This window comes from Lepidochelys kempii, chromosome 1 (assembly GCF_965140265.1).
Source record: "Lepidochelys kempii isolate rLepKem1 chromosome 1, rLepKem1.hap2, whole genome shotgun sequence".
NCBI lineage: Eukaryota > Metazoa > Chordata > Testudines > Cheloniidae > Lepidochelys > Lepidochelys kempii.
The window spans coordinates 307706619-307733529 of NC_133256.1; the positions used below are offsets into that span (position 1 = coordinate 307706619).

Sequence of the window (26911 nt, forward strand, 5' to 3'; positions counted from 1 at the left end):
AATACTCCATTAAAAAAAACTATATAATTTACAAGGAATTTGAATCCAATCCTGCCCTCATTGAGGTGAGTAGAAAAATTCCCACCGACATCAGCAAAAGGGGATGGATCACTTGATGACTGCCTCTTCTGTTTATGCCCTCTGAAGCCCTTGGCATTGGCCACTGACAGAAGACAGAATACTGGGCTAGATAGCCCATTATCCTGACCCAGTATGGCTGTTCTTATGGTAGGAACAAGATACGGCCTTCAGTTGTGTAATCAGGGTCTTAATGAGCTCTCCCCTGATATCTAGTGATGTAGTCTTTTCCTTCAGTTCAAATACAGTCTGCTCCTTAATAGACATGCCTATTTTGTCTAGGTGTCCAGCAGACACAGCTGCTTTGTCAAAGTGACCCATTTTGGCTGGGTTTGGGTTACAATTCAGTTTAACATTGACTGTAGGGGTAATAAAATATTATTGTTCTTCTTGTAGGAGTAGAGGGCAGCAGAACTGTACTGAGCATGCCCTGGTTGAGAGGGGTCACCCTAAACTGAATCTCACTGCTAAGCAGGGGATAGCGATGCCCAATCCTAGAGAGAGTCAGATGGGGTGGGGACAGGTGTTCTACCTGGTAGTGTAGGCTGAAATCACTTATGAGCAGGGCGAGGGGCTCAGCCTTTGATCTGAGTGTGGTGACAGTGTTGCTGTGAAAGATAATGAAGAGGCAGCAGCCGAGAGGTTCCCCACTCTGCCGTGAAATCACTACGAGCTGGGCTAAGTGGTGGAACCTCAGAACATGCCATCACAGAAGGGATAACAGCAGTAGCAGTGGTGAGTGGTGGCAGAATACAGTGGCAGAAGCAGCAGCAAGCTAATTGCAGAGGTGGTGGCAGAAGCAAAGGCATTGTTCAATTGCCCCTTTCCCTGCCTCCTTTCAGGAGTGTGAGGTGAACACACCTCTGAACTCTGGGTCTTTGACCATTGACTGCCAACTGTGAGGGGGATGCAGTGGAGGGAAAGGGGAGTGATACGTTGAAGGGACATTGGTTCATTGGCATTTCACATTGCAAGGTGGGAAGTGAGGCAAAGTACTGCCCAATGTACTGTGTGGTGGCATTTGCTTATGGTCACATGCTTTAGAGTTGTGGTGTTTCCCCAAATTGCTGGGTTCCCTTTCCCTTTTAATGGAAGTTTTCTTTTGTTATGCGCAGCCTCAGTGCTTGCAAATGGGGAAGAATTGCTTCATAGAGGGGCCAAAGGTGGTGGTTAGTTTTCCCATATTATGGGAGAAGAGGGTTGAGCCAGTTCTCTTTTGTATTTTTCAGAGGAACCCCATGATATTGAACCTGGCCCTTGTTGCTGCTGACTCTACTGGCAGAAGGGTTACAGTTGGAAAAGCCTCATCGATATACTATTTTGAATGGCTTCGAAAGTGCAATGATGCCTTCACTCATGAGAAACAGTCTTTAGCTGATTTAACAAAATTAGTAATACACTGGAAGATCATTGATTGATTGTCTCCAGGCTCATCTGCAAATTTGATAATCTGTTCTTTCTCTGTACGCCGCCTAGCACAGTGGGGCCCCGTTCTTGGTTGGTCCTTAGGCAATACTGTAATAAATGTGATTAATAATATCTCTGCTGAAAAGCGGCCTCTCACTATATTCGCTTTTCTGTGGAGACCCTCCATAGTTTACTCCCTGCACAGGAACCTTCAATGGAAAAATAGCATCTGGGAAGCCCCTGGCATTGAGGCTCCAGTGGAGCCAGACTGTCAGGGGACAGGATAGGGAAGAGAGAGTCAATGGGACAGTTTAGAAGCACACAGTCTCTAGCATATGGCTTTGGTCTCCAGCTGATGCATGGATCTTGTGGGACAAATCCTTCACTTGTTCGTTTTTAGTTGGACAGATTAAAATGTAGTCAAATACATCTACAGCTTTCAGAATGCTGGATGACAAGTTAGCTGCCATCAAGCCCAATATGAATTGTGTACCTGTGTCCCAGTACACTGGTGGGATAAGGGGTAAGGGCTTATCGTTGCTCTCCAGTACGTGCACTGTTGCCACATATCTTTTTTTAAAGGCTCTCCTCTTGTGTACGTGCACAAGTACGTTACCTGATTTCCCCCTCACCGCACTTATGCTGAAAGTTATTGCCAATTAATATGCATTTTATAGAATCCACAGCCCCTATCTACAGAGGGTTAGCTCAGCCCTACCCTCTGCTCCCATATCTGTCCCCATTGCACACTCCAGTATTTAAGGTGAGCGGAATGCCTCAGACTGGCCGTCCACACCAGGAGTGATATTTTCCATGAAAGAGAATAAAATAATTCCGCACTCCTGAAAATAAAGACTATTCTTTAAACTAGAGTTGGCTGTTTTTATTTCAGAGCAAGTATGGGCCCTTTTCACCAAGGTTTGACTTATAGTTCATTCATTTTTGCATACTAATTTTCCACATTGCAAGTAAGGAGCATACAGCCTAACAAAGTTCACTTGAATGAGTCTGGCATTCAACAGTGTCACTGATAAAGAATCTAGCCTTATATAGTCTCTGCATGGTGAAAAGCAACGTCAAAATACATGGCCATACACCGTCGGTGCTGTTCAGGGTCTGTAGAAACTTGCGCTTATGTGCAGACTGTAAATACAAGCAAAGGGAAATGCCTCCTGTTGGCTAACAGAGCAGTATGCTTTTCAGATATGATCCCTCAACACATATGTAGCTGCTGTCTTTACATGAAAGGCAGGAACAAATTGCACTTGTCACATTGGGTGGAAGAACAGCCTCAGAACAGTCTGATCCTGTTGATGTTCCCAGGGCTCTTAGCTGCCTCCTTGATATTCTCCAGACCTTATGTGATTCAAATGAAATCCTCCAGGTCCTTACATGTTCTGGAGTATAACCCAAGTTTCCACATAAAAGTATTTGTGCAGAAGTTCACTGAACATCCACAGTTGTTAATACACACTGCAGACATGTGAATCTTGTTTTAAAAAAAGAAAAGAAAAAAGATTCCTGCATGATGCTCAGCAGCCCCCACTTTTGTTGACTTCAGCTCATATTGCCTTGCTGCCAGTCCCAGTATGCCTCATGAGCAGTACGCATATTGAAAACAAACAAAATAAAACAACACCCAGGAAGTCTGATAGTTTGCCTCCATACCCTCCAGTGTTTTATAGACCCTTTTTAATCCTTCTCAAAATAAAGGGACAAATTCTGCTCTCTTTTGCATCAGTGTAAACCCAGAATAACTGTTGAACCAGATTTACGCCAGTGCAAGAGTGTAGCATTCCAGATTCCACACAGATGTTACGTATCCTACCCAATGGCTGATCAAATGCTGTTTTAGAAAATGAGAGGTTTGTTGCTTTGACTCATTTTAAGATAGCTGAAAAATTTCTCTTTGCAAATCCAAAGAAACACATGCCATCCTTTTTTTAAAATAGCTAAAAAAAATAACTTGATTTAGCATTAGCAAGTGTAAAGAAAACACTATAATAATTTTTCAAGATGATTCAAAATACACCTCATTTGGCTTGATTTTATTTTCATTCTGTGTAACTTTTAAATCCTCTAAGAAACTAAACAAAAACTATTTGTCTTCTATGACTATTAAAAAGAAAAAGAATATTTTGCTATACTTTTCCAATATTTGTTTTTAAATGTATTGGTTATATCTAGTACTCCATTTTGTAAAAACAGACATTTTTCATTTCATGGATCAAATGGTTTTTGCTTATTTTTAAAATGGTAATTTGAAATGATTATATAGCAGGGAATGTAACCAATAAATGGCTGAAAGTTAAAGCCAGACACATTCAAATTGGAAATAAGGCACAAATTCTTAATCACCCTCACTGTTAATTATTGGAACAAACTACCCAGGGAGATGATGGTTTCTTCATCTCTTGAAGTCTTCAAATCAAGGCTGAAGACCTTTCTATAAGATAGCTGAGCCTAAGTGCTGCCCCTTTCATCTGTGTTTCCTATTGGCTAGTTAAGATGAACTAACACGCCCCGTATATTGTATTGGGAGCCTGGGTGCCTAACTTGGGGCTGAGAACTCCACTCGGCAGCAGGGCATCTAGGGGGAGATATATGATATAGTGCCTAAGTCCCTTTGTGAATCTAGCCCTTTGTGATTGTTTTTACAGAGGAAAAATAAGATTTACTGAATTAGAAACGCATGCTCACTTAGAAAATGTCATAGAAAAGCCCACAGAAATCTTCACTTTTTATCTGAAGAAAAAAAGGCTGTAGCTAATTACTTTTTTTTACAAGAAACGTGAACAGCTTGAAATATTTTGCAAAACACATGTTTAGAAGTTGATTTTTAACAAAGTGAGGTTGATTGATTGTTCATTCACCAAAGTCAAATTTCTTTGTTTGAATTACTACTGAGACAACCTCTCAGCTTTTCAGACTCTCAAAGCTCTACTAGTGTAAGAGTGATGCCTCACTAATCCTTACCTGAATTATTTTTACTTATTCTAATCTTCATAAATGTAGTATCATAAATGTACCTAATTCATACTGTATGTACCTATGAACAAAAAGATAGTTACACTGTCAAAATGAGACATTACAGAGAATGTCAGAGGTCTAAGGACTCAGTGACTGAGTGTCAGAGGCCGGACTAGCGGCTGGCCTGCTCCTGGACTAACTTCACAGCTTGACAACTAATGAGTCCAGCTGTACTGCCTTGGAACTGACAGAGTGGCCATAGCCCCTGATTGGCTGCTGATTTAGCAGGCCGCCTTATAGGCCTGGCCCCCACAGCAGATCAGAGGCTTCTCAATGCATATGGTGCCTGCGGCTTTGCTCTCCCTTTTTCCAGTTCCTGCTTCCAGTCCCTGCTCCTGCTCTGCTCCAATCCCTGTTCCCCTCGGGGTGCTAGATTTCTGGCTGCGCTAACTCCCCAGTAGTAACTCTGGCTTACATCTCTGGTTGACCCTCCAGGTCTGGCATTCAGCTTCCGTCCCTCCAGTACTGACACTCGGCTCATTTCCTGGACTCTGTCCCCATCTGGACCCAGCTCTAACCAGTAGGCCAAACTCTGATTTCCACCCTGTGCCTGACTGCCCGTGGCCCGGTCGGCTATAGTTTGAGCAGCCCAATACAAACGTTAGGGGCCCACCTCCCTGCAGGACTGCACTGAGGACAATTTTTCTCTGGTGGAGCTGATGGGGGTCATACAGAACTTGCAGGCACAGGTGGCCACCCTGCCGGCCCAGAATGCAGCCATACAAGCCCAGGTGACTTCACCGGGAACCGTGGCACTTTTCCCCCAGAAACCAAAGGTCCCATTGCTGGACAAATATATCGTGGTCAGTCTGAGGTTTCTTAAACGAATGCCAGTTCTTCTTGCTACACTCCCAGTCTTTCCCCCCAAACCAGGGAAAGGTTCATCATTAGTCTGTTCACGAAGGAGGCTTTGGCCCAGGCCTCATCACTCTTGGAATAGTCCAGCCCCATCCTGGGTCAGTTGGAGCAGTTCATTCAGGATGTGTCAGTTATCGTTAGTGACCCCCTCTGCACCTGAACGTCTGAAGCTGTGCTGCAAACACTACAGAAAGGGCATTGATTAGCTGCCCAGTACACTGCCAACTTCCATTGCCTCTCCACAGACACCAAGTGGGAAGAGGCCATGCAATGCCATCAGTTTGGGATTGGGCTGCATGATAATATAAAGGACAAAGTAGCACAGATTGAGCTGCCACCCCATCTCAACAACCAGATTGACCTGTGTATCAGAATTGGCAACCCCCTTACTGAGTGGCATCATGAATGTAGCCCAGACTCTGAACCCTGACAAGGCCCTGGCCCCCTATCTCTCAACCGCACACCCCACTCCAGGACCCAAACCCACATACATTGACCAGGCCTGACCACATCTGTCTGAGGCTGAGAAAAAATGATGCTGAACTTTGGACCTGTGTCTGTATCATAGTGACAGCAGACCTTCACCAGATGGACTGCAAAGGTCAGACCAATTTCGGGGTCAGGAAACACCAAGCCTAAGCCTCAGTAAGGGGGTCCAGGCTGCACCAGTCTCATTCCTCTTCAAAGACTCTCGACCTCCATGCACCTGTTAGGACATCAGCAACTCCGAACCCACCGTTGACTTATCTCCAACTGCCATTGCAGATCCTACTCCCGATGAGCCCAGTGGTCCACTTGGAATCTCTAATCAGCTCAGGGACCTCAGGTAATGTTATCTACCAAGATGTGGCTAAGGCCTATGGTATCCCTGCCATGTATAAAAATTCCCTGGATCCACTGATGTGTCGCTTCTACCTTCAGGGCTGGTCACCCACCAGACCACCCCTTTAGGGGTTATTACCCTCTAGAACAGCAGTTCTCAAACTTTAGTAACCCAAGGACCCCCATTTTGATTTAAAATTTTGCTGTGAACCCCTGCTCAGCTCCAGACCCTCCCCCTTTCCCTCCTCTTCCCTGCCTCTTTCCATCTCTTCCCCCGAGCGCCCCAATACACCCTCCTCCCCCTCCCTCCCAGCACCTCCTGCATGCAGGGGAACAGCGGGAGGAGGTGATCAGTGGGGCCGGTGGCCCCAGACATGATTCTGCCCCCTCCCCAAAGTGCACTCCATCCCTGCTTCAAGCTGTTCCACGGCTTGCAGGAGGCTCAAAGAGGGAGGGAGAGGAGTTGATCCGCAGGGCCCATGGACCCCCCTGGAGTTCCCTCGCAGACCCCTGTTTGAGAAATGTTGTTCTAGAGGCACTGGGAGACTTTTTAGTTCAGGTTGATTCAGGTCTCCCACTCTCTGGTCATTCTGGGAATGCTCTTGCTCTCTGCCCATGGTTCCCGTATATACTGGTGATTAGGGACAGTACACTTTTTCTCCCACTACTGCCAACGATTCTGTCTTCCAGAGACCAAAGCAAACTGGTATCCTCTGCTGTTCATGTCATTATCTGGGGAATCTCTGCAGCGAGGGAATAGACCCATGGGAATAGACCCGACCATCCTGTCTGCCACCACTGAAATACCTCACAAGTACTATGACCTTGCAGATGTATTTGACAACAGAAATGCAGGCACCTTCCCCCCACACCACAGATACACCCTATCAACCTTCAGCCAGGTGCTGAAATTCCATTCAACCACGTGTACACCCTTTCCAAGCTAGAGCACCAGGCCCTTAACATCTATCTGTGGGAGAATCTGCAGAAGGGCTTTATCCAGCCATCCACCTTTCCAGCAGGGGCCCTGATCATCTTTGTGAAAAACAAGGATGGTTCCCAGAGGCCCTGCATTGACTACTGGGCTGTCAAGAGGGTGATGATTTGGAACCATTACCCACTTACCCTCATTCTAACTAAAAGAATTCATTAATATTGTTACACAGGACATGAAAAGTCATTGGAATTATTGTATGAAACTTGAAATATTTCTGTTGATAAGCAGTTCACACTCAGCAAAATAATGTCTTGTTTGTTTCCCGAGCTTATCATCCCCATTATAGAGGAAGCCATTTTACATCTGCTGTGGTCTCAGGATGAGACGCATTTGTGGCCACAGTTCAGTCAACAAGTGTTTAGGGCCAGATTTTCAAATGTATTTAAGTGCCTTAAGTTGCAGATAGGTATCTAGGGGGATTTTCAAAAGTGCCAAAGTAGAGTAGGTGCCTAAATTCTATCAAAAGACACCACAGTGTAGACATGACATTCTTCCTTCAGTGTTCAGATCAGTGGAGGTGTAACATTATTTTGTAGATATTCCAGGTGAATATATAGGACTGGAAAAGAAAATGGCATGAAAAAGATTTACATTATATTCCTAGACAAAAATTAAAATCCAGTGTGAATTGTCAATGGTTGTATGCAGTGTTGTTGTAGTACCAGGATATTAGTGAGACAAGGTGGGTGGGGTAATATCTTGTATTGGACTGACTTCTGACAAGCTTTTGAGCTTATACAGAGCTCTTCCTCAGGTCTGGGAAACATACTCAGAGTGACAGCTAAATACAAGGTGAAACAGATAGTTTATCGTCATATGTGCTAATTACTTATGCTAAACTATCTGTTCAACCTTGTATTTAGCTCTGATGGTCTGAGTACCTTTCCCAGGTCTGAGGAAGAGCTGTGTGTAGCTCGACAGTGGGTCTCTCTCACCAACAGAAGTTGGCCCAATAAAAGACATTACCTCACCCACCTTATCTTTCTAATTGTCAATCATATCATTTAATTTAAAACAATATAAGACTGCACAGCTCCACCTTACTCACATTTCAGCTCTTGTGTCTTATGTTCCTGCCTTGCCCTGCCAATATTGTCAAACTCCCAGCATTTCATATCCTCCTCCACCTCCCAACTTCAGGCTGCATGCTGTAAGGAGCAACCACCAGATTCTAGCTTACTGGCTTCCCTCCTTTTCTAGTTATGGTACTTTTATGGCCCCTTATTACTGCAGAAGCTGTTTTCCTCACAATGTATTTATTGTAATTGTTTCACAACATGCCTGGCATATTATTCCAATATTACAGATGGGGAACTGAGGCATAGGGAAACTAAGGCCCAGATCCATAGAGATATTTAGGTGCCTAACTCTCATTGATTTTAAGTACTTGAAATTTCTGAAGAGACCACCACTTGCATGAGATTTCCATTTTTGCAAGCTTAATCGGTTTTCATTTAAGCAACTACATTATTGGGTGTTGAGCTGAATCAAACTGAACATCTGAATCTTTGGTGGTTCATCTATCGCTGATTAATTCAGCCAGATATAGAGAGCAAGTTGAATAGAAGTCAGCATGCTGACTGTTCCCTCAATTGTTACTGCAGTAATAATAAAGTTGATAGAGTGGAACTAATCCATCTGCTCACGATTTATTGCCTCCCAATGAGCTATAATTTCACTTTTTTATAGCTCATTCTTTGACTAATTTTATTAGCATTCCTTTCAGAGTTCCATTTTTAATCACTTTGCATCAAGTTTTAGCTATGTATAAAAAAGTAGAGCTAGATTGGCTAAAAAGAGAGAGATGAAAGAATTTAATGAGAAATATGCATTAGTTTAAATAGAACCAGATCAAGTAGCCCCAGTGAGACTAAAAAGACGTAGAGAGCATTCAAAATAGCCTGCTTTGCAAGAAGTTTGATTCTGTCATATCTAAAATTTAAACAGAGTTAAATGAAGTAGGGCAGTAATGTCAACATTGTAAAGGGAGGGCAGGCGTGCCACAGGCCACTTAAAGGAGATCTGATCAGCTACAGTGCGCTAATGATTGCATGGCTTCTAAGGATGCAGAGCTAACAGTGGACAAGATAGTGTAGCTGGGAGATCAGGAAATGAGTGGGAGACGTGCAAGGCCTCTTCTGCTCCATTTTGATGAACAAAGAAGGTGTATGTCTTCCACCATTCTGGAAGCTTGGGTTTGTGATAGTAGAAGGAGGTGGGATTTCATTTCTCAGTACCTATCCATGGTATTTAATGCTAAAAATCAGTTGCCCATGAGCTTAGTTATATATTTCTTATTATTTCACGATAAGCTCTGATACACTGCTCCTTTATTTGTTCAGTAAGACTGGCACAGAATACTGCTCAGTGTTCTGCACTGAGCACTTAGGGTGAGAGTCAAGAAAGTACTTTGGTGCTTGAACCCCAGACGTCGGTGCCTAAGTTCCTGTTTTAGGTGTAAATCCCAGTTTTGACTTCATTGTGGTCCACAAAACTCCCCCCAAACTCTGTAGGCACCTAAACTCGCTGAGTACACCTCTACCCCAATATAACGTGGTCCTTGGGAGCCAAAAAAATGTTACCGCGTTATAGGTGAAACCATGTTATATCGAACTTGCTTTGGCCCCCCGCTCCTTGTCCCCTGACTGCTCCCTCCCAGAGGCCCCCCATCCCTAATCACACCTAGGACCCCACCCCCTACCCAACCCCCCTGCTTCCTGTCCCCTGACTGCCCCGACCCCTATCCACACCCCAACCCCCTGACAGGCACTCGCCAGCAGCAGCGGGAAGCGGAGCAACATGGCCCCAGCCCGCTCCACTCCGCCACCTCCCAGCCGCAGCGCTCTGCTTCCCATCGCCGGTGAGTGCGGGAGGGTTGGGGAAAGGATGCCCTCCGCACTCACCTGCGGCCCCAGCCCGCTCCACTTTCCTTGCCCTGGCCCTAGCCGTGTTGCTGGAGGGGGCGGTTGGGGAAAGGTCCCGCACGCACCTGCAGCGGGAAGCGGAGTGCCGCAGCTGGGAGCTGGTGGAGTGCAGTGGGCTGGGGCCGGGCTGCTCTGCTTCTGCCGCCGCTGGTGAGTACGGCGGGGGGGATCCCTTCCCCCAAGCCCCCTCCCCCAAGTGACACGGCTGGGGCCGGGATGAGGGAAGCGGAGCGGGCTGCTCCCGGCCCCCCACTAATCACCTGGGCCACTCTGGACCTGAGAGGCCCCCAAAACTGCCCCCCCCCACAGCTCCTGCCTCCCAGACCATGGGGTGGGTGGAGGCCCTGCCCCTGACTACCCCCCGAAACCCTCTGCCCCTTATCAAACCCCTTGGCCCCGGCCCGGCACCCTTAACACACCGCTCAGAGTAGTGTGTCGGAGCCGGACGCGCTGATCCACCGGAGCGTGCAGCCCCACCCCCCAGAGCACTGCTTTACTGTGTTCTGTCCCAATTCGTGTTATATCAGGTCGCGTTATATCGGGGTGTAGAGGTGTATCTAAGTTTTTCAGAGTAAAAGTTGTGCCTACGTTTCTGCCTCTGAGCATGTGTACTGCTGCTTCTTTCTAAGTGTCCCGACACCTACCTCCCTGCTTCAGCCCCAAAACAATTCACAAACCACGGAAAGGTAGGGGTTTGTCCACCTAACTTGCATGTGGGGCCTGATCCGGTACCTTCCAGATTAGGCCCCATTCAAAATCCAAGAGGAGGAAGGGCCTACTTTATTGGTTTTAGTCCAGTGGTTAGCGCTTTCACCTGGGATGTAGGAGACCCAGCTTCAATTCACCCCTGTCTGCCAGAGTGGGAGAAAGGGAGAGTGCTCTAACTACTGGACTAAAAGTTATAATGTAGGCACTGGTAACTACATAATAACAGGTTACTATCTCATGCTGTAGGTGAAACAAAACATCCAGAGTTATTAGCTCTAAATCATGCTGAAAACCTAGGGCGGTTGTTTAAGCCCTGCTCTACACTAGGACTTTAGGTCGAATTTAGCAGCGTTAAATCGATGTAAACCTGCACCTGTTCACATGATGAAGCCCTTTATTTCGACTTAAAGGGCTCTTAAAATCGATTTCCTTACTCCACCCCTGACAAGTGGATTAGTGCCGGGTCGAATTTGGGGTACTGAGGACACAATTTGATGGTATTGGCCTCCGGGAGCTATCCCAGAGTGCTCCATTGTGACTGCTCTGGACAGTACTCTCAACTCAGATGCACGATTGTTTGCCGTTGCTCTGATGCAGGGAGGGGCGACTGACGACACGGCTTAGAGGGTTGGCTTACAGGAAGCTAAAATCAACAAAGGGGGTGGCTTTACATCAAGGAGTATTTCAGGCAGGACTTCACGGAGGATTCCAATAAGAAATGGTGCACCTAAGTTATTGTTCTTATTGGAACAAGGAGGTTAGTCTGGCCTCTGATTGATACATGGCTAGATTTACCTCGCTGCACCTTCTCTGTGAGTGACTGCAGTGTGACCTAGAGGAATGAGTCCCCTAGATAAGGACCCGGGGGGTGGGTTTGCAAATGAGTACAAAACAAATCTGGTCTATTTCTTGTTTTTGATACACTCCATCTATCTTTTACATCTTTGGCTGGCAGCAGACAGTGCAGAAGGACTGCATGCCATCCACGTCTCATGGCTGCTCGGCAGAAGGTGGTACAATAGGACTGCTAGCCATCCTCATCTCTTGCCTGCCTGGCAGAAGATGATGCAATAGGACTGCTAGCAATCCGTATCACCTGCCTGCTCACCATAAGATGGTTCAATAGGACTGACTGCAGGACTAAAGAGAATGACTTTATCAAGTCACTCCAAATTTAGTCCCTGCACCCATGTCTGCCCAGGCGCTCCTGATCAACCTCACACAGGCGACCAGGAGCACCTCGGACATGACGATGACGGCTACCAGTCCTATTGCACCGTCTGCTGCCACAAGGCAATGGGTTGCTGCTGCTGTGTAGCAATGCAGTACCGTGTCTGCCAGTACCCAGGAGACATACGGTGACAGTGAGCTGAGCGGGCTCCATGCTTGCCGTGTATGGTGTCTGCACAGGTAACTCAGGAAAAAAGGTGCGAAACGATTGTCTGCCCTTGCTTTCACGGAGGGAGGGAGGGAACGGGGGCCTGACGATATGTACCCAGAACCACCCGCGACAATGTTTTAGCCCCATCAGGCATTGGGATCTCAACCCAGAATTCCAATGGGCAGCGGAGACTGCGGGAACTGTGGGATAGCTACCCACAGTGCAACACTCCGGAAGTCGACTCTAGCCTCGGTACTGTGGAAGCGCTCCGCCAAGTTAATGCACATAATATACTTATAGCATTTTCTGTGGGGATACACACACTCGAATATATAAAACCGATTTCTAAAAAACTGACTTCTATAAATTCGACCTAATTTCGTAGTGTAGACATACCTTAAAAGATGCAATTGATGCTTTTTATAAAGCACAAGCTCACTATAGACTGTTTTAGAAAGAGATGATTTCCCCTTCACCCAACAGACTTTTTCCTTCTCTAAATATTGGTTGGGGTTGACAGAAAGCTACCTAGACACACATGGAAAAGCTTTGCTATCTTTTTGTTTGCTATTGCCTCAGAAATCTTCTGTAAAGATAAAAGTGAGGTTTACTAATAAAATGCTAAACCAGTCATATGAAGAATCAATTCTAGCTATGTATTGAAATACGTATTTCAGTGGAGCTTTCTTTTGATTTCAGTCCAGACGTTCGGGGCTCTTTTTCTGACTGCCCTTTAAAAATGAGTATTCACAGGAGCAGAGACAAGGGGGAAGTATCATTTAAGTTTGCTTGGCTGCCTCTCATCTTTACAGTGAGCGATAGTTTGTAAACATACCTAAGATCACAAGACGTTTCATCTTCGGGCATGGTGAGAGGGGTGTCATAGCAGTGCAGTACCTGTGGGGAACTTGACAAATCCACAAGCTGTTAATAAAGCCCTCAATGTACCATACATGGAGCTAGAGTAAATGTTAGTGTCTGACCTCTGGCTGCCTCAGCTCCATTTTTATATAGCAATATTAAACTTGTCTTTGATCATAAAAGATTAGACCTTTGTAAAAGCAAAAATGAGCCTCCCTCAAGTACTGCAGGTACCATGACCTCTCATAGCCAGATGCTCCAAGTTGAGAATTCTGCTATTAAAGAATCTATGTTGTATTTCAGACCAAGTGCTTTTTAACAAATGAAACTGACTCAGTGACTATAAACCTGCCAGACAACATTTGCTCTTGATGGTATCACCCAGTGAATTCAATTAAAATCAAAGAATATTTTTTTGTTTAAACACCTACACTGTGCACAAGTTTGAACAAGAAAATCCCTGTTAAGTTATCTTATGGCACTGTGTTGAGAGCAAAGAGCAGGCTAGTCAGGAATTTAGGCCTTCCTTGTGAAGCCTTGTGCAAATTGTTGTGCTGCAAGGTTGAAGCTTTCTGATGTTACTGTTAGTTTAATAATACTGTCAAATATCTGTACAGTGTGTCCAGACCCTGAGACTCCAAGAGGACATCACGGTTGGACACTAGAAGAACTCAGTGTCATTCATTTGCTTATATCAGCCTTCTTTAACTGTGAAACCCTAAACAGGGAGTAAGGTGGTAGTGCAAAAAACCACAGAGATACAGCTGTCTCCACTACAGTGAGTCCTGTGCATCAAAATGATCCATATCAATTTGAAGTCAATGACAGTCTTTCCACTTACTTGAAGGGGCGTTAAATCAGGCCTTATGTGAGAGAGCAGTTTGCTTGTGTGTTTTGGGTGTATCTACGAGAGTAATCTTAGCAAAAATTAAGGTACGCTAGTATTTAATGATTTCATGGGTGACTTCCTGGCTCCATTCAAGTCAGTGGCACAAATCCTATTGGCTTAAATGGAGCTAGGATTTCACCGCAACAGTCTAAAGACCTAACTGGTTGTCATTCATTTGTGGTTCTAATTTGAAGGTGGAGGCGAAGAATATTTTCTGAAAAACATTGTCCTAAATAGTTTGATTGCTGTGCATTTTAGAAGCAATCGTAAATACATTCAGTAGATGTATTTATTTTAGTATCATTTAAGAAAAATAAAGAATTAAACAAAAATCAGTATAGTTCAATTAATAGGGGAAGTATAAATTCACTACCTTCTTCTAAACATTTCATTTTATTCTCCTTTCAGCGTGAAAAATCTTTTTATAACATGTCCATTCTTTATATGGTTTATTCTGTCTATTTAAACTGTTTGCCACTGTATAGTATGTTTATAATTGTTTAAAAGTAATAATCCTATGAAAAATTAAAAATCAACTTACAGAGTACTGAAATTGCGATAGAATAATGTTTAATTTAACCAAAGTATTTAAATAAATGGCTTAATGTATGTTGCAGTCAGATTTTCATATTTTTTCATGTCATAAAAGAAAAATTATTTTGATCTCCATAGCATGTCATATTTTTCATTTTCACAGTTATAGGACAAAAAATGTGAATGCATTATGGAGGCACTTGCCGCAGTATCATAGTTATGGTTGAGCTAAGCATTTAAAGCAGGGATTCAAACACCTTTTTATACATGAAGAAAATTATAATATAGTAATCTGATATCAGAAATAGCACAATACAAATTATACCAGTTATACCATAGCACAGATGGCTGTATATTATATATGCAAGAACAATGTCAGTACAATACATTATTTAGAATATAAGGGCTCAAGCCTGCTAAGTCTTAATAATGCCAGTAATCGTTGTGCACCCGAATAATCCCACTGGAAATTGGTGGTGCCTCACAGGATCAGACCCCTAAAGCAATTTTCAGACAGACTCATTTCCTTGAAGCCAATGAAACTCATTCACCCACAAACTTTAAGGCTTTTAATTTTAAAATGATTGCTATGCCAGATTGTTACTGCCAGATTTCTAAAGTGCCAAACATTAATTAAATTCCATTATATAGGTTTTTAAAGTCCATAACATTCAGTGAAATGATCTAATTCCAGGAAACCAGGCCGTTCAACAAAATGTATTTACAGTGTATACTCTGCCATCGGTGTAATTTAGTACTTCACTATTCTCTGTGGATTGTATTAATTGTAGATCTCCGTGCACACACACATTTACTATAAATATGAAAAAGAAAAAATCAAGGCTATAAGAATTTTTTTTAATTTTAAGCATTCTTTGGCATAGACGGTTATTCATGTTAATATAGTATATGGATCGTTATTGGGTCTGCCTTTTGTCTATGGTATGCGTGTCCCAAACTCTTGAGGTAAATTATATTTCATTATGTCCATCTCCCACCCCAGGTAATAATCTTTCCAAGCCAGCCCCTCTGGCAGCTCAATCATTTGTTCCTCTTGAGATTCCTCTTTTCTCTTTCTCTGTCTGTCTTTCCTTTGCACATGAGATTGTTGGTATACATGTATTTCTTGAAGCTAAATTGGCACATATCATCAAGTAAACATGTTCTGTGTGAGTGCAGGTTTTCTCTATAAAATTAATGTGGGCAGCAAGTAAGAATTAAATGGCGATTAGAATTTAAAGTATATTTATTTTTATACAAAAATGATGCATGGGGAACTGCTCAATGCAACCTTTTTCACGTTGATTGTAGGTTGGCAGTTTGTTGCAAATCACTGGTACATAGCACATTTGAAAGTGTGTTGAATGGAGAAGGACAAATGGATTTCAGAATCAATCCAAATATTTTCTCTCTCTCATTAGCTGTCCTTGAAAAAAGTTTTTTACACCATGCATATTGTTAAATGCTTTGGATATGCTACTGTGATTTTAATTAATTTCATTGTAATTCAGGACTGTGGTTCGCTAATTCAGCCGGAGGAGTCCTGTGGATTACAGCCTCTGTCTTCCGAGTACCTTTCAGCAATTTCAGAGACACAGTTTAAGACTTGTGAAGCTGGGGACACAAAAGGTTGGTTCTTAATGTATTCGCTCCCTTTTAAAAACAAATACCTGCACCCCGCTAAAATAAAACACACAAAATCTCCTTGTCCTTTATGCACACAAAAGACACAAGCGAAACCACAATTTTGTTGCTATACAGACTCTTTTATTTACGTATTTTACTTACATGATTAACACAGGCAGTTTAGGTTTAAGAGACATTCTTTTCTGAGTGAAACAGTTTTCTCAGAGAAGATAGTTTCCCTGTATAACTATTATTTGTAAAGCTCACTAACAATTTTCCATCAAAAACATACATTTTTAAATGGAATTTTTTTTCTTAAATTTTTTCAAGTTTTTGAAGAAAACCCTAGACAAGTTTGTTTTGGGGTTTTTTTGCAAATAAAAAAACCTATTGGCATTTTTACCAGCTGTAGTCTTATGTTTCCAATTCCATGTTTTGAATAGACAAAAATAGTAACCAAATGTTTAAATAAACAAACTAACCCAAATATGCCCCTTTTATATAAACGAGTGCACAGAGATTTAAACATCACAATGGACAAGCCAAATAGCATGGTTTAAATGTCTTTTTTATAATAATTAAGATATATGCTGCAGGTCAATATGAACAAGCTTGCTCTTCAGTTCATAATAGAAGGAATGCAGTTTTGAATGTGGAAATATATTGGACCCAATCCCACAAAAATTTAAGCTTGTATATTTTTACAAATGTGAATATTCATGTGCATAAAATTATGCACATGCTGAAGTCTTTGCAGGATAAGACCATAATTATTTCTATATCTTCCTTTATTAGACAAATGGAAATAAAATCATACTACTGTATATACTACTAGCAGAAACGTAGGGCATGTCTACATGGCATCCACGGTTGGCCTGTGCCAGCTGACTTAGGCTTGCAGGGCTTGGGCTAAGGGCTGTTTAATTGCAGCGTAGACATTCTGGCTTGGGCTGCAGCCTGAGATCTGGGAATCTCCCCCCCTCAGGTTTCAGAGTGGTAGCCATGTTAGTCTGTATCAGCAAAAAAAATGAGGAGTACTTGTGGCATCTTAGAGACTAACAAATTTATTTGGGCATAAGCTTTCGTGGGCTAAAACCCACTTCATCGGATGCATGCAGTGGAAAATACAGTAGGAAGATATTTAGTCACAGAGAACATGAAAAAATGGGTGTTGTCATACACACTGTAACAAGACTAATCAATTAAGGTGGACTATTATCAGCAGGAGAAAAAAAACATTTGTAGTGATAATCAGGATGGCCCATTTCAAACAGTTTGAAAAGAAGGTGTGAGTAACAGTAGGGGGAAAATTAGGATGAGGAAATAGTTTTACTTTGTGTAATGGCCCATCCAATCCCAGTCTTTATTCAAGCCTAAGTTAATGGTGTCCAGTTTGCAAATTAATTCCAATTCTGCAGTTTCTCGGTAGAGTCTGTTTTTGAAGTTATTTTGTTGGAGAATTGTAATTTTTAGGTCTGAAATTGAGTGTCCAGGGAGGTTGAAGTGTTCTCTGACTTACACAAAGTAAAAACTATTTCCCCATGCTAATTTTTCCCCTACTGTTACTCACACCTTCCTGTCAATTGTTGGAAATGGGCCACCCTGATTATCACTACAAACGCTTTTTTTTTCCCGCTGATAATAGCCCACCTTAATTGATTAGTCTTGTTACAACTGGTATGGCAACACCCATTTTTTCATGTTCTCTGTGTACATATATATTTTCCTACTGTATTTTCCACTGCTTGCATCCGATGAAGTGGGTTTTAGACCATGAAAGCTTATGCCCAAATAAATGTGTTAGTCTCTAAGGTGTCACAAGTACTCCTCTTCCCCCCCCCACCAGGGTCCTAGAGCCCAGGTTGCTTTGAATGCTGCATATAGCTAAATGAAGAACAAAATACATTATACCCTTCTGATAAATAATATCTGTGGTGCAACTGTTTCAAATTGAAACAACATTCAATATATAAAGAGTCAAAGGGCATAACAGAAGTGGAAGAATAATTTCTTGTTAACAAAGTGAAGGTAGCTAATACCATCTAACTGACAAGGTTCAGCCCAAGTGCTGAGTGTGCATTACTTAGCATTAATATATTGCTGTGTAGTTTTCTTGCGGTTTACAAATGTTAACTACAAGTAGAATAGTTTGGCAATGAGTTCCACATTTGTAACTATGGACTGAGATCCCGATCCTGGCAATGAGAGCTGTGCAGGTGCCTTAGGAGCAAGCCTGAAGTCCTGACTAAGGCACAGCTCCCCTTGCCTCCCCTTTGATTGTTAAATAGATTAAGTATTCAAAGAAACATCAAAATCCTGACTCTTCCAAACCCCTGAAGAGGTAGGATGGCCTTTATGGTCAGGAGGACTGGGAGTCAAAGACCTGGGGTGACATCCTGGCCCTGTTGAAGTTGATGGCAAAACTTGGAAGTTTTCCCCTGACTGCAATAGGTCCAGGATTTCACCTCTGACCTTGGGCAAGTCCTCTAGGATCTGATCCAATGAGGGACTAAGCTTCCTTAACTCCTGTTTGCTTCAGTAGATTTCAGGTGGCTCAGCACCACCCAGGAGGCACTTGGCATCTTTCAGGACAAGGCCCTTAATTACCCCATGTCTGTTTTTCATCAGTAAATGCAGAGTATTAATGTCAAACCAGGGTAGTTGCCTGCAATCTGTCTCAGTTTGGAACCACAGGACTGATAAATGATTCCAGTGATAGTAAGAAAAATCAACAACAATAATTAAGGGTTTGATCCAAAGCCTCCTGAAGCCACTGGTAAAACTCCCATTGACTTCAATGAGCTTTCAACCAGGCTGTAACATAATATATAGTTACATGTTCAGTATTATTATAATATTACTTATTAGTTTTAAGTGCTGCCCATGTGCTTGGCACTTTGCAAAACACAAAAGAGACACAGTGGCTTAAAAACAAGGGAACCAATTCTGCGAAGCTTCTGCATATGAATCAGGCCACTGTAGTCTATGGTAAGTCCATATGGACTTGTGTGAACAAATGTAGATTTGGGCCTTATTAGATCATAGCTTAACATTTAATATTACAGTGGTGTGCTTGTGGCACTGTAGTTAAGCTTGCGTCATGACAACTGTTCAAAGACTGACCTTTCAAAGTCCTCTACAACTGACAAAACTCCCAGGCCCCAGATTTGGGTCACAAACCAACATAGGTCAGGAAATTCAAAGTAAGACAAACATTCTGTTCTTACTCTTACAGGTTTCAGAGTAGCAGCCATGTTAGTCTGTATTTGCAAAAAGAAAAGGAGTACTTGTGGCACCTTAGAGACTAACAAATTTATTTGAGCATAAGCTTTCGTGAGCTACAGCTCACTTCATCCGAAAGCTCATGCTCAAATAAATTTGTTAGTCTCTAAGGTGCCACAAGTACTCCTTTTCTTTTTGTTCTTACTCTGTTATTCTAAAAGGGAGCATAGCAGTACGGGTGTGAGCTAGATTTTGTAAGGTATTAACATGGCTGCCATTATCATTGTATTTGAATGCCTGACAATCTTTAATGTATTTGCCCTCACAACACCAAGGTAGGAAAGTTTTACGGGGGGAAACTGAAGCACAGAGACTTGCCCAAGGTCACACAGGAAGTCTGTGGCAGAGCAAGGGCTTGTAGCCAAGTCTCCCAAATCCTAGGTTAGTGCCCTAACCCACAGAACCTTCCCTCCCTATGGTGCATAGTGGCAAGTCACCTGCCTAATGAAATCCCTAAGCATATAGACACCCCCACCAGTTTGAACAGCGAAAGCTGGAACTTTAGGGCCTGATCCATAGCCCACTGAAGTCAAAGGAAAGACGCCTGTTTACTTCAGCAGGCTTTGAATAAGGCCCTTTGTGCATCATTCACTAATACAACCTCTAGGCATATTTGTGTATATGTACAGTTCATAGCAGTGTGAGCTAGGTAGTGCATTACCTTGCACAGTGGCAGGAGTATAGGACAAATACTGCCCTTTACGTGCTCTTGCAAGGCTTTCCAAGAGCTGACAGGAAAGATTTATGCCAGTTTTATGTGGGAGGACGCTATACTTATCTGTCTGATAAGCCAAAACACCCTGCCAGTTACCAAATATATTTGCTTCAGATCTCCCCTCTGTATGTTTGAGGCCACCCCTATGCAAATCCTCTTTCTCATCAAGGTGTCAGGAAGAAACTCTCAAGGTATCTAGGACCTGGCAGTCTTGTTTTCCGCAGTCTCATGCTCAACCTCTGCCATATTTTTATAGATTAAAATTAAACATGTCCATAGAAGTGTCCAAAATGTTCCTAATCCTGCACAGGTGCCTGGTACATGAAGCTAAAGGGGCTTAGGCTGCCTGAATAAACTTGTGCTTCCAAAAGCTGGGCTAGTGTAACCAGAGCCAGAAAAGTGACAGGCAGATCTTTAGAAGCCTCATTCCTGTTGTTTTGCCTTCCCTGCTCCTGTCCACAGCCTCACACCCTAGCGTAGTAGTGAGAGCAGACAGCTCAAGCAGCCGACCATTCACCACGACTCCTCTGATCTACTACCTCAAGCTGCGAAGCACCCAGTGACAGTGGCAATCTCTGACATGAAGGGTTCTCAGAGCCAAACAGAGCCTGCATTTATCCAACAAATGAGAAGTCAGTGCAGAGACTCAAATGCATTACGTTCTGTTCAAGCCAAGTTGAAAGTGGGTTGACAGCAACAGAGACTGAACTAATGTTTCTCCTCAGAAGTAATAAAGCCTGGGTGTAGGCAGTGGAAGATCATCTCCCAAAACTGTCTCACTTATGTGCCTCAACACCTATTTTGAGAGACCATTTCCGGAAGGTGGGAGAGTAGCCTGGCTTCTGCAACCATTTCATCCTTGGCTTCTCTGTCAAGACTGACAAATTTGCCAAATGTGACAATAGTTTTTCTGATGTATCCACTAGAAATTGGACTGATACAGCAATCATATCACATAGGCCCTTGAACAGCCATTGGATAGCAGTGACTTGGAATCACTACTGACCTATGCAGGACTTGCAAAAATAAGACTAAAAGCTTTACGTCTGGATCCCATCCCCCTAAACCTCCTAGCCCTTCTGATTTAATGTGACTCAATACCCTATATGTTATGGATCTCTGGTTTTTCTTGAGCTGTCAGATGCTTACAAATATGTACCTATTGCTTAGAAGTCCCCTGAAAAGCATATCCCCGAGCCTACAATTTTAAAATAAACCATTCAGCTAAATCAGCACTGAATGAATTCCTGTTCTCTTAACGGACAAGAAAAAAAATGTACCAAGCAAGGAATTGAAGAATCCACAGGCATTTACTTATCTTCAAAGATTCCTCCTCCATACTGCACAACCAATACATTGACCTTAGCCTTATCAGGATAGACTTGAAGCCAAGACTTCATGCCATTTATCCTTACTGGAGTAGCAATATTGAACCTGATCCAAACTCTGTTTGCTAAGTCTCCTTACCCACTTGACCCACCTTATAGCAAGTTACATACCTTCAATTTGTTTGAACTTACAACTCCTATGTCACTTGCACTTATCAATGTTAAGCTGCCAATGTGTCTTCCAGATAACTTGGCCCAGAGATGTCCAATTATGGAAGATAGTGCACGTATCTGAGGGGTTTCATCAGCTCTGGCCATATAACTACTGTAACCGGCCGCACTGCAGGGGGTCACCCTGGGTAGGTCTACACAGCAAAGAAAAACCTGCAGCTGGCCCATGCCAACTGACTCAGGCTCGCCGTGGGTTTTTCTTTGCTGTGTTGTAGACATACCCTCTGATTGCTGTGGAACAGCAGTCCCCTAGATGGCTGGTAGCATGCTGGGCATACCACAGGCTCAGCGGCAAGTGCTGGAGGAGCTCCAAGCTCTAGGCCCTTCAGTCTCTAGCCGTTGGTGTGTTTCCATAAACACAGCATCGGACAAATAGCGAAGGATGCCAGCAATAAATCATGCAATTAATGATTGCTTTAAGTTACAAACCAAAGATAATCCAACAATCCCTAACACAGCCCCAGAGGACAGTCCAGTCCAGGGGTAAGGAGGTGGGGCCCCTGCAGTCTGGTGCCAAAGGTACTCACTCCAGGCCACTGCTCTCCTGCAGGCAGTCACACACTGGCCTGCATATCCCCCAGCTAGCGCCCAGTCCTCTTGTCCAGCACCTATACTCCTAGTCAGGCCTGTCCATATGCTCATCCTTCCCTCTCCATGCCCCTCCCCCCAGTCTGTAGGATACTTCCGGGTTTCTATCTGGTGCAACTGCCACTGGACCCTTTGCCAGCAAGAGGCTGCTTTTGAAACTGGCTCCCAGATCCCAACCTGTCTGGCTTTCTCTTTGCCACCGGCTCCCAGCCAGCTGCCTCCAGCTTGTTGCTCTTTATCTAACACAACCTCCAGGTCCCCTGTGGCCTCCTTTCTTGTGCTGGAGGGGTTATGGATCCCCCTATTGATTGGATGTTGCAGTGGGAAAGTAACGGTGCTCATTACTGGGCACCGTTACTTTCCCACTGCAACATCCAATCAATAGCAGGTTCAGACCTAGCCAGCAGGTTCAGACCGGTCTCAGAAAGTAGTTGTCAATGAGAAATCATCAAATGGGGATGTTCTAGTGGGGTTCTGCAGGGTTCTAGCCCCAATGTTGTTCAACATTTTCATCAGTGATCTGAAGGTAAATATAAAATCATTGATGATAACATTTGCAGATGAGACAAAGATTGGTGGAGTGGTACATAACATGAGGGCAAGGTAGCCATACAGAGGGCTCTGGGTTGCTTGATAAGCTGGGTCCATTCAAACAAACTGTATTTTAATATAGTCAAATGCAAGGTCATACCTCTAGCATAAAAGAATTCAACCCATACCTCCTGAATGTGGGGCTGTATTCTGAAAGCAGAGACTCTGAAAAGGATTCAGGAGTCGTAGTGGACAAGCAACTCAACATGATTTGCCAGTGCAGTGGTGTGGCAAAGAAGGCTAATGGGATCTATGGATGTATAAACAGGGGAGCACTGAGTGGGAGTAGGGTGCTGATTTTACCTCTATACACAGCATTAGTGAGGCTGATACTGGAATACTGTGTACAGTTCTGGTGTCCACATTTTACAGTGGGTGTTGAAAAATTAGAGAGGGTGCAGAAAAGAGTAACAAAAATTATTGCAGGCTGGAAAAAATGCCTCACAGAGAGACATTAAAGAGCTTGAGAGGTGACTTTATTATGGTGTATAAGGTACCTTCGTGGGAATAAAGTACTGGGTTATAAATGGCTGTTTAACCTAGCAGAGACAGGCAGAACAAGAACCAATGGCTGGAAGTTAAACCCAGACAACTTTAATATAGAAATAAGGCACAAGCGTAACAACAGTGAGGGTGATTCACCATTGGAGCAAACTACTAAGGGGAGTGGTGGATACACCATCTCTGATGTCTTCAAATCAAGACTGGATGCCTTTCCAGAAGAAGTGATTTAGTTAAACATAAGTTATTGAGCTCAATACAAAAGTAACAAAAGTAAGTAAGATGAAATTCTACAGTCTATACAGGATGTCAGACTAGATGATCTAATGATCCCTTCTGGCCTTAAAACCTAAGAATATATGAAGATGATTTGAGCCTCAATTGCATCCCAACTGAAAATGTAAAATGGCTGATCCCAGCCCTAAAGGAATCTGGTGACAAAGACCAACCAATTCTAAATAATAGTTTTTCCTTTAACTGAGAAGTTAGAACAAATAAATCAATAACCACTTACAAGGCTTGATTTAATGTTCTAAGCCTGCCACTGCAGAAGCAGCTACCAGTACCTTGTGCAGAGAGGATGCTGCCGGAAGAGAAACAGCCGTTGTAGACGAGAGGCTGTCAAATACTGAGGACCAGGACTATACTGCAAATTTTTGCTGGCTGGCTAGGTTAGTAGGGGGTGTGAAGAGGTGTGATCTGTGCCCAGCACAGCTGTGCCAGCAAAAGCCCTTATTGTAGATATGGTTAAACTGGCAAAGGTGCATTTTTACTAACAGAGTTTGTTTCTCCAGAGCGGGGATAGGTGGGTTGCAGTTGGCACCAGCAAAGTCTTCCCAGTGTAGAACTGGCCTCATGAAGGCTGAGCACTTTCAGGTTTCTTCAACTCTCTTCAGAGCCTGAGGGCTTTTGTATATGGCGAGTTAATGTGGAGCAAGCCAGGGTGTGATTCTGTAGCGCACTGGTTGGCGATCCACTAACTTACCTTGTAGATCCTGCTACTAGGCACTAAAAGTTTTGTAGTGCATTTTGACATAGTGCATTTGAAACAAGAGTCTGTCAAAGTGCACTAGGGAACGTTTAGCACACGGTAGTAGGGTCCACACAGAGAGTAAGTGTATGGCAAGCTGGTGTGCTGAATAAGTCACATCCCGGCTTGCTGCACATTAACTCACTGTATAGACACGCCCTTAGTTCTATTAATTTTCACTAAAACCGAGAGGTAAAATTTTGAAAAGCACGTAAGTAACTTAGGGCACATCTACACTTAAAACGCCGCATTGGTGCAGCTGTGGCACTGTAGAGCTTTAATGAAGACGCTTTAAGCCTGTGGAAAAGAGCTCTCCCATTGGCTTAGTTAATCTACCTACCCAAGAGGTGGTAGCTATCGCAACAGGAGAAACTCTCCCACTGACATGGTGCTGTCTCTGGTGGGGCGGAGGGGGAGGTTGGTATAACTACGTCACTCAGGGTGTGGATTTTTCACACCCTTAAGCGGTGTTGTTATACTGATAAAGGTTAGTGTAAACCACATCTTAGGAGCCTAAGTCCTATTTTCAAAAAAGGACATAGGCATTTAACAATCTAAATCTCATTGACTTTCAGTGAGACCTTAGCACCAAAGTCACTTTTGAAAATGGGACTTAGGCTCCTCAGTCACTGAAGCACTTTTGAAAATTCTGCTCCACATCTTCTCTGTCTCATTTTTATGCATTACCCACTTGAATTATGCTTCCTTTCCTAACAAGGATTGGCTGCTACGAGGAAGGAAAACTAGGAATGAGCCCAAATTAAAACACTGGATCTGGACATTCCCAAATTTTTCAGGCAAAGCAAAAATACCAGTGTTTGCTAACTGGAAAAGGTCTAGCACAGGAGCAAGAAATACTATTTTCAAGCTTCCAAAATAACAGAGTTAAAAATTATTAAAACCTACATGAGACAGAACTAGACAGTCTCATTAATTAAGTATTAAGACTACCTTAGCCTGCTGGCAAAAATATGTAGGAGAGTCAAAAGACATTTTGCTGTTTTCCAGGGCAGTGGATTGTGCCTTGCCTCAGCTGTTCTGACAACAGAACCTGTGACTGGCGAGAAATAATATGGCAGCCACACAACTGTCAGTATTCTGTCCTGACTAAGCCAGAGCTCCAACAATGTGTAGAAGGCAGAAAGGTATGCAACCAATTTATCTCTTTCACCTGCTGTATCTGTAACAGAAGATAAGTCATCCATGTCTTTTCACACTGAACTTTATTGGCCTGAAGTTCTTTACAAGTGTGAAGAAATATGCATTGTGATTGGTGTATAAAAAAATTGCTTTTCATTACATTGCTAGAGGAATGTTAGAAGGGATTCAAATCACAATGACAAAGAATGATTATGTAGAATTGAACCCCTTATAATGTATATTTTTATGCTGCCATTTGACACAGACCTTCAGTTGATATTAATGAAATTTCAAGACATAACAGATACATGGCTATGAAATACCTGTAGTGCATTTGGCTGTAGTAAGCATGTAAGCCTTACAAGTGAAAAATAATTTGCATTGGTGTTAAAGACTGACATATACTTTGCATGCAAGCTTTGTTTCTTCTGCTGTATACCTAATGCATGCCATTGCTTGTGCATACTAATCTTACAAAGTCTTCTTGCACATTCTTTTCTTATAGTGAAACTTCTAAGGTGATTGCTTGGAAACACAGTGTCTTCTTAATAGGCATGGTATGACTATATAACATTTGAGAGAGATCTCTGAGCTGAGATTCAGGTACAATTACTGGGAATACAAGTGTCCAGAAAGTAAGTAATGGTTATAAAGATTTTTGACATTATATGTCCTAGGTTAAAAAAAAGTCTTTTGGATTAAACCAGAGACTGTCTCTATTCATAAAAAATTATAATTACTCTTTTGTAGTTTTCTTCCTTCCTTTCTTCTTAACTGGCCACTTCTCAGCCAGCACAAGGTCCTTCATTGCAATCTGGCTTCTTTCTCCCTTTGGTTTTTTCCCTGAGATGGGGGCTCTTCTGGATTGTGCAAATCCAGCTGTGGGACAGATTCTGCTGTCAGTTATACCCACATAAATTGGAGTGGCTCCATAAAGCCATTTCATTTCTGGGTCAGGTGCTATGGAGAATACTTTCCCTAATTTATGGTGTATCTAGCTCCAAATGTCCCCTTTCCTAAAAGAGAAGAGGGCCTGGGACACTGTAGACAGTTCCCAACAGAATAACAGTCTGATATTATCTTAGAGCAATCGCTGCTGAATGATCTAGGACAGGCTCAGGGCCCTCACAGCTGGAGCAATGTCATGGTAATACAGGGACAGTTTGCCAAGGACTGAAATTTTTTTAAAGTTAAAATACGCTTTTTATGCAAGTGTGAATGTACACTTTGCCACACTGTTTCTGAGTCCTTAGCCTCTGGGCTCAATTCCAATCTGAGTTACACTGGTGTAAATCCAGATTAACTTTATTTCAATGGGGAAAAGAGGAATTCACTGCTTCAGGCAGTGGAGCAGTACTGGAGTCACTCCACAGAGCCTTCAAAGCTCTAG

The 26911-nt window shown here is 43.1% G+C and overlaps 1 protein-coding gene across 3 annotated transcripts in view; it reads left to right on the forward strand.

The window, feature by feature from the left end:
• Window positions 1-26911, forward strand: part of CPED1 (cadherin like and PC-esterase domain containing 1) — a 217317-nt gene that overhangs the window by 157062 nt on the left and 33344 nt on the right. For 2 of the 3 annotated variants that reach the window (XM_073328194.1, XM_073328195.1), the window contains 2 exons: window positions 16001-16118; window positions 25390-25526. In XM_073328194.1, the coding sequence (XP_073184295.1) occupies window positions 16001-16118; window positions 25390-25526 (255 nt within the window). Of the gene's footprint in view, window positions 1-16000; window positions 16119-25389; window positions 25527-26026; window positions 26072-26911 lie in introns of those variants that run through there. The other variant, XM_073328196.1, reaches the window with a different exon arrangement.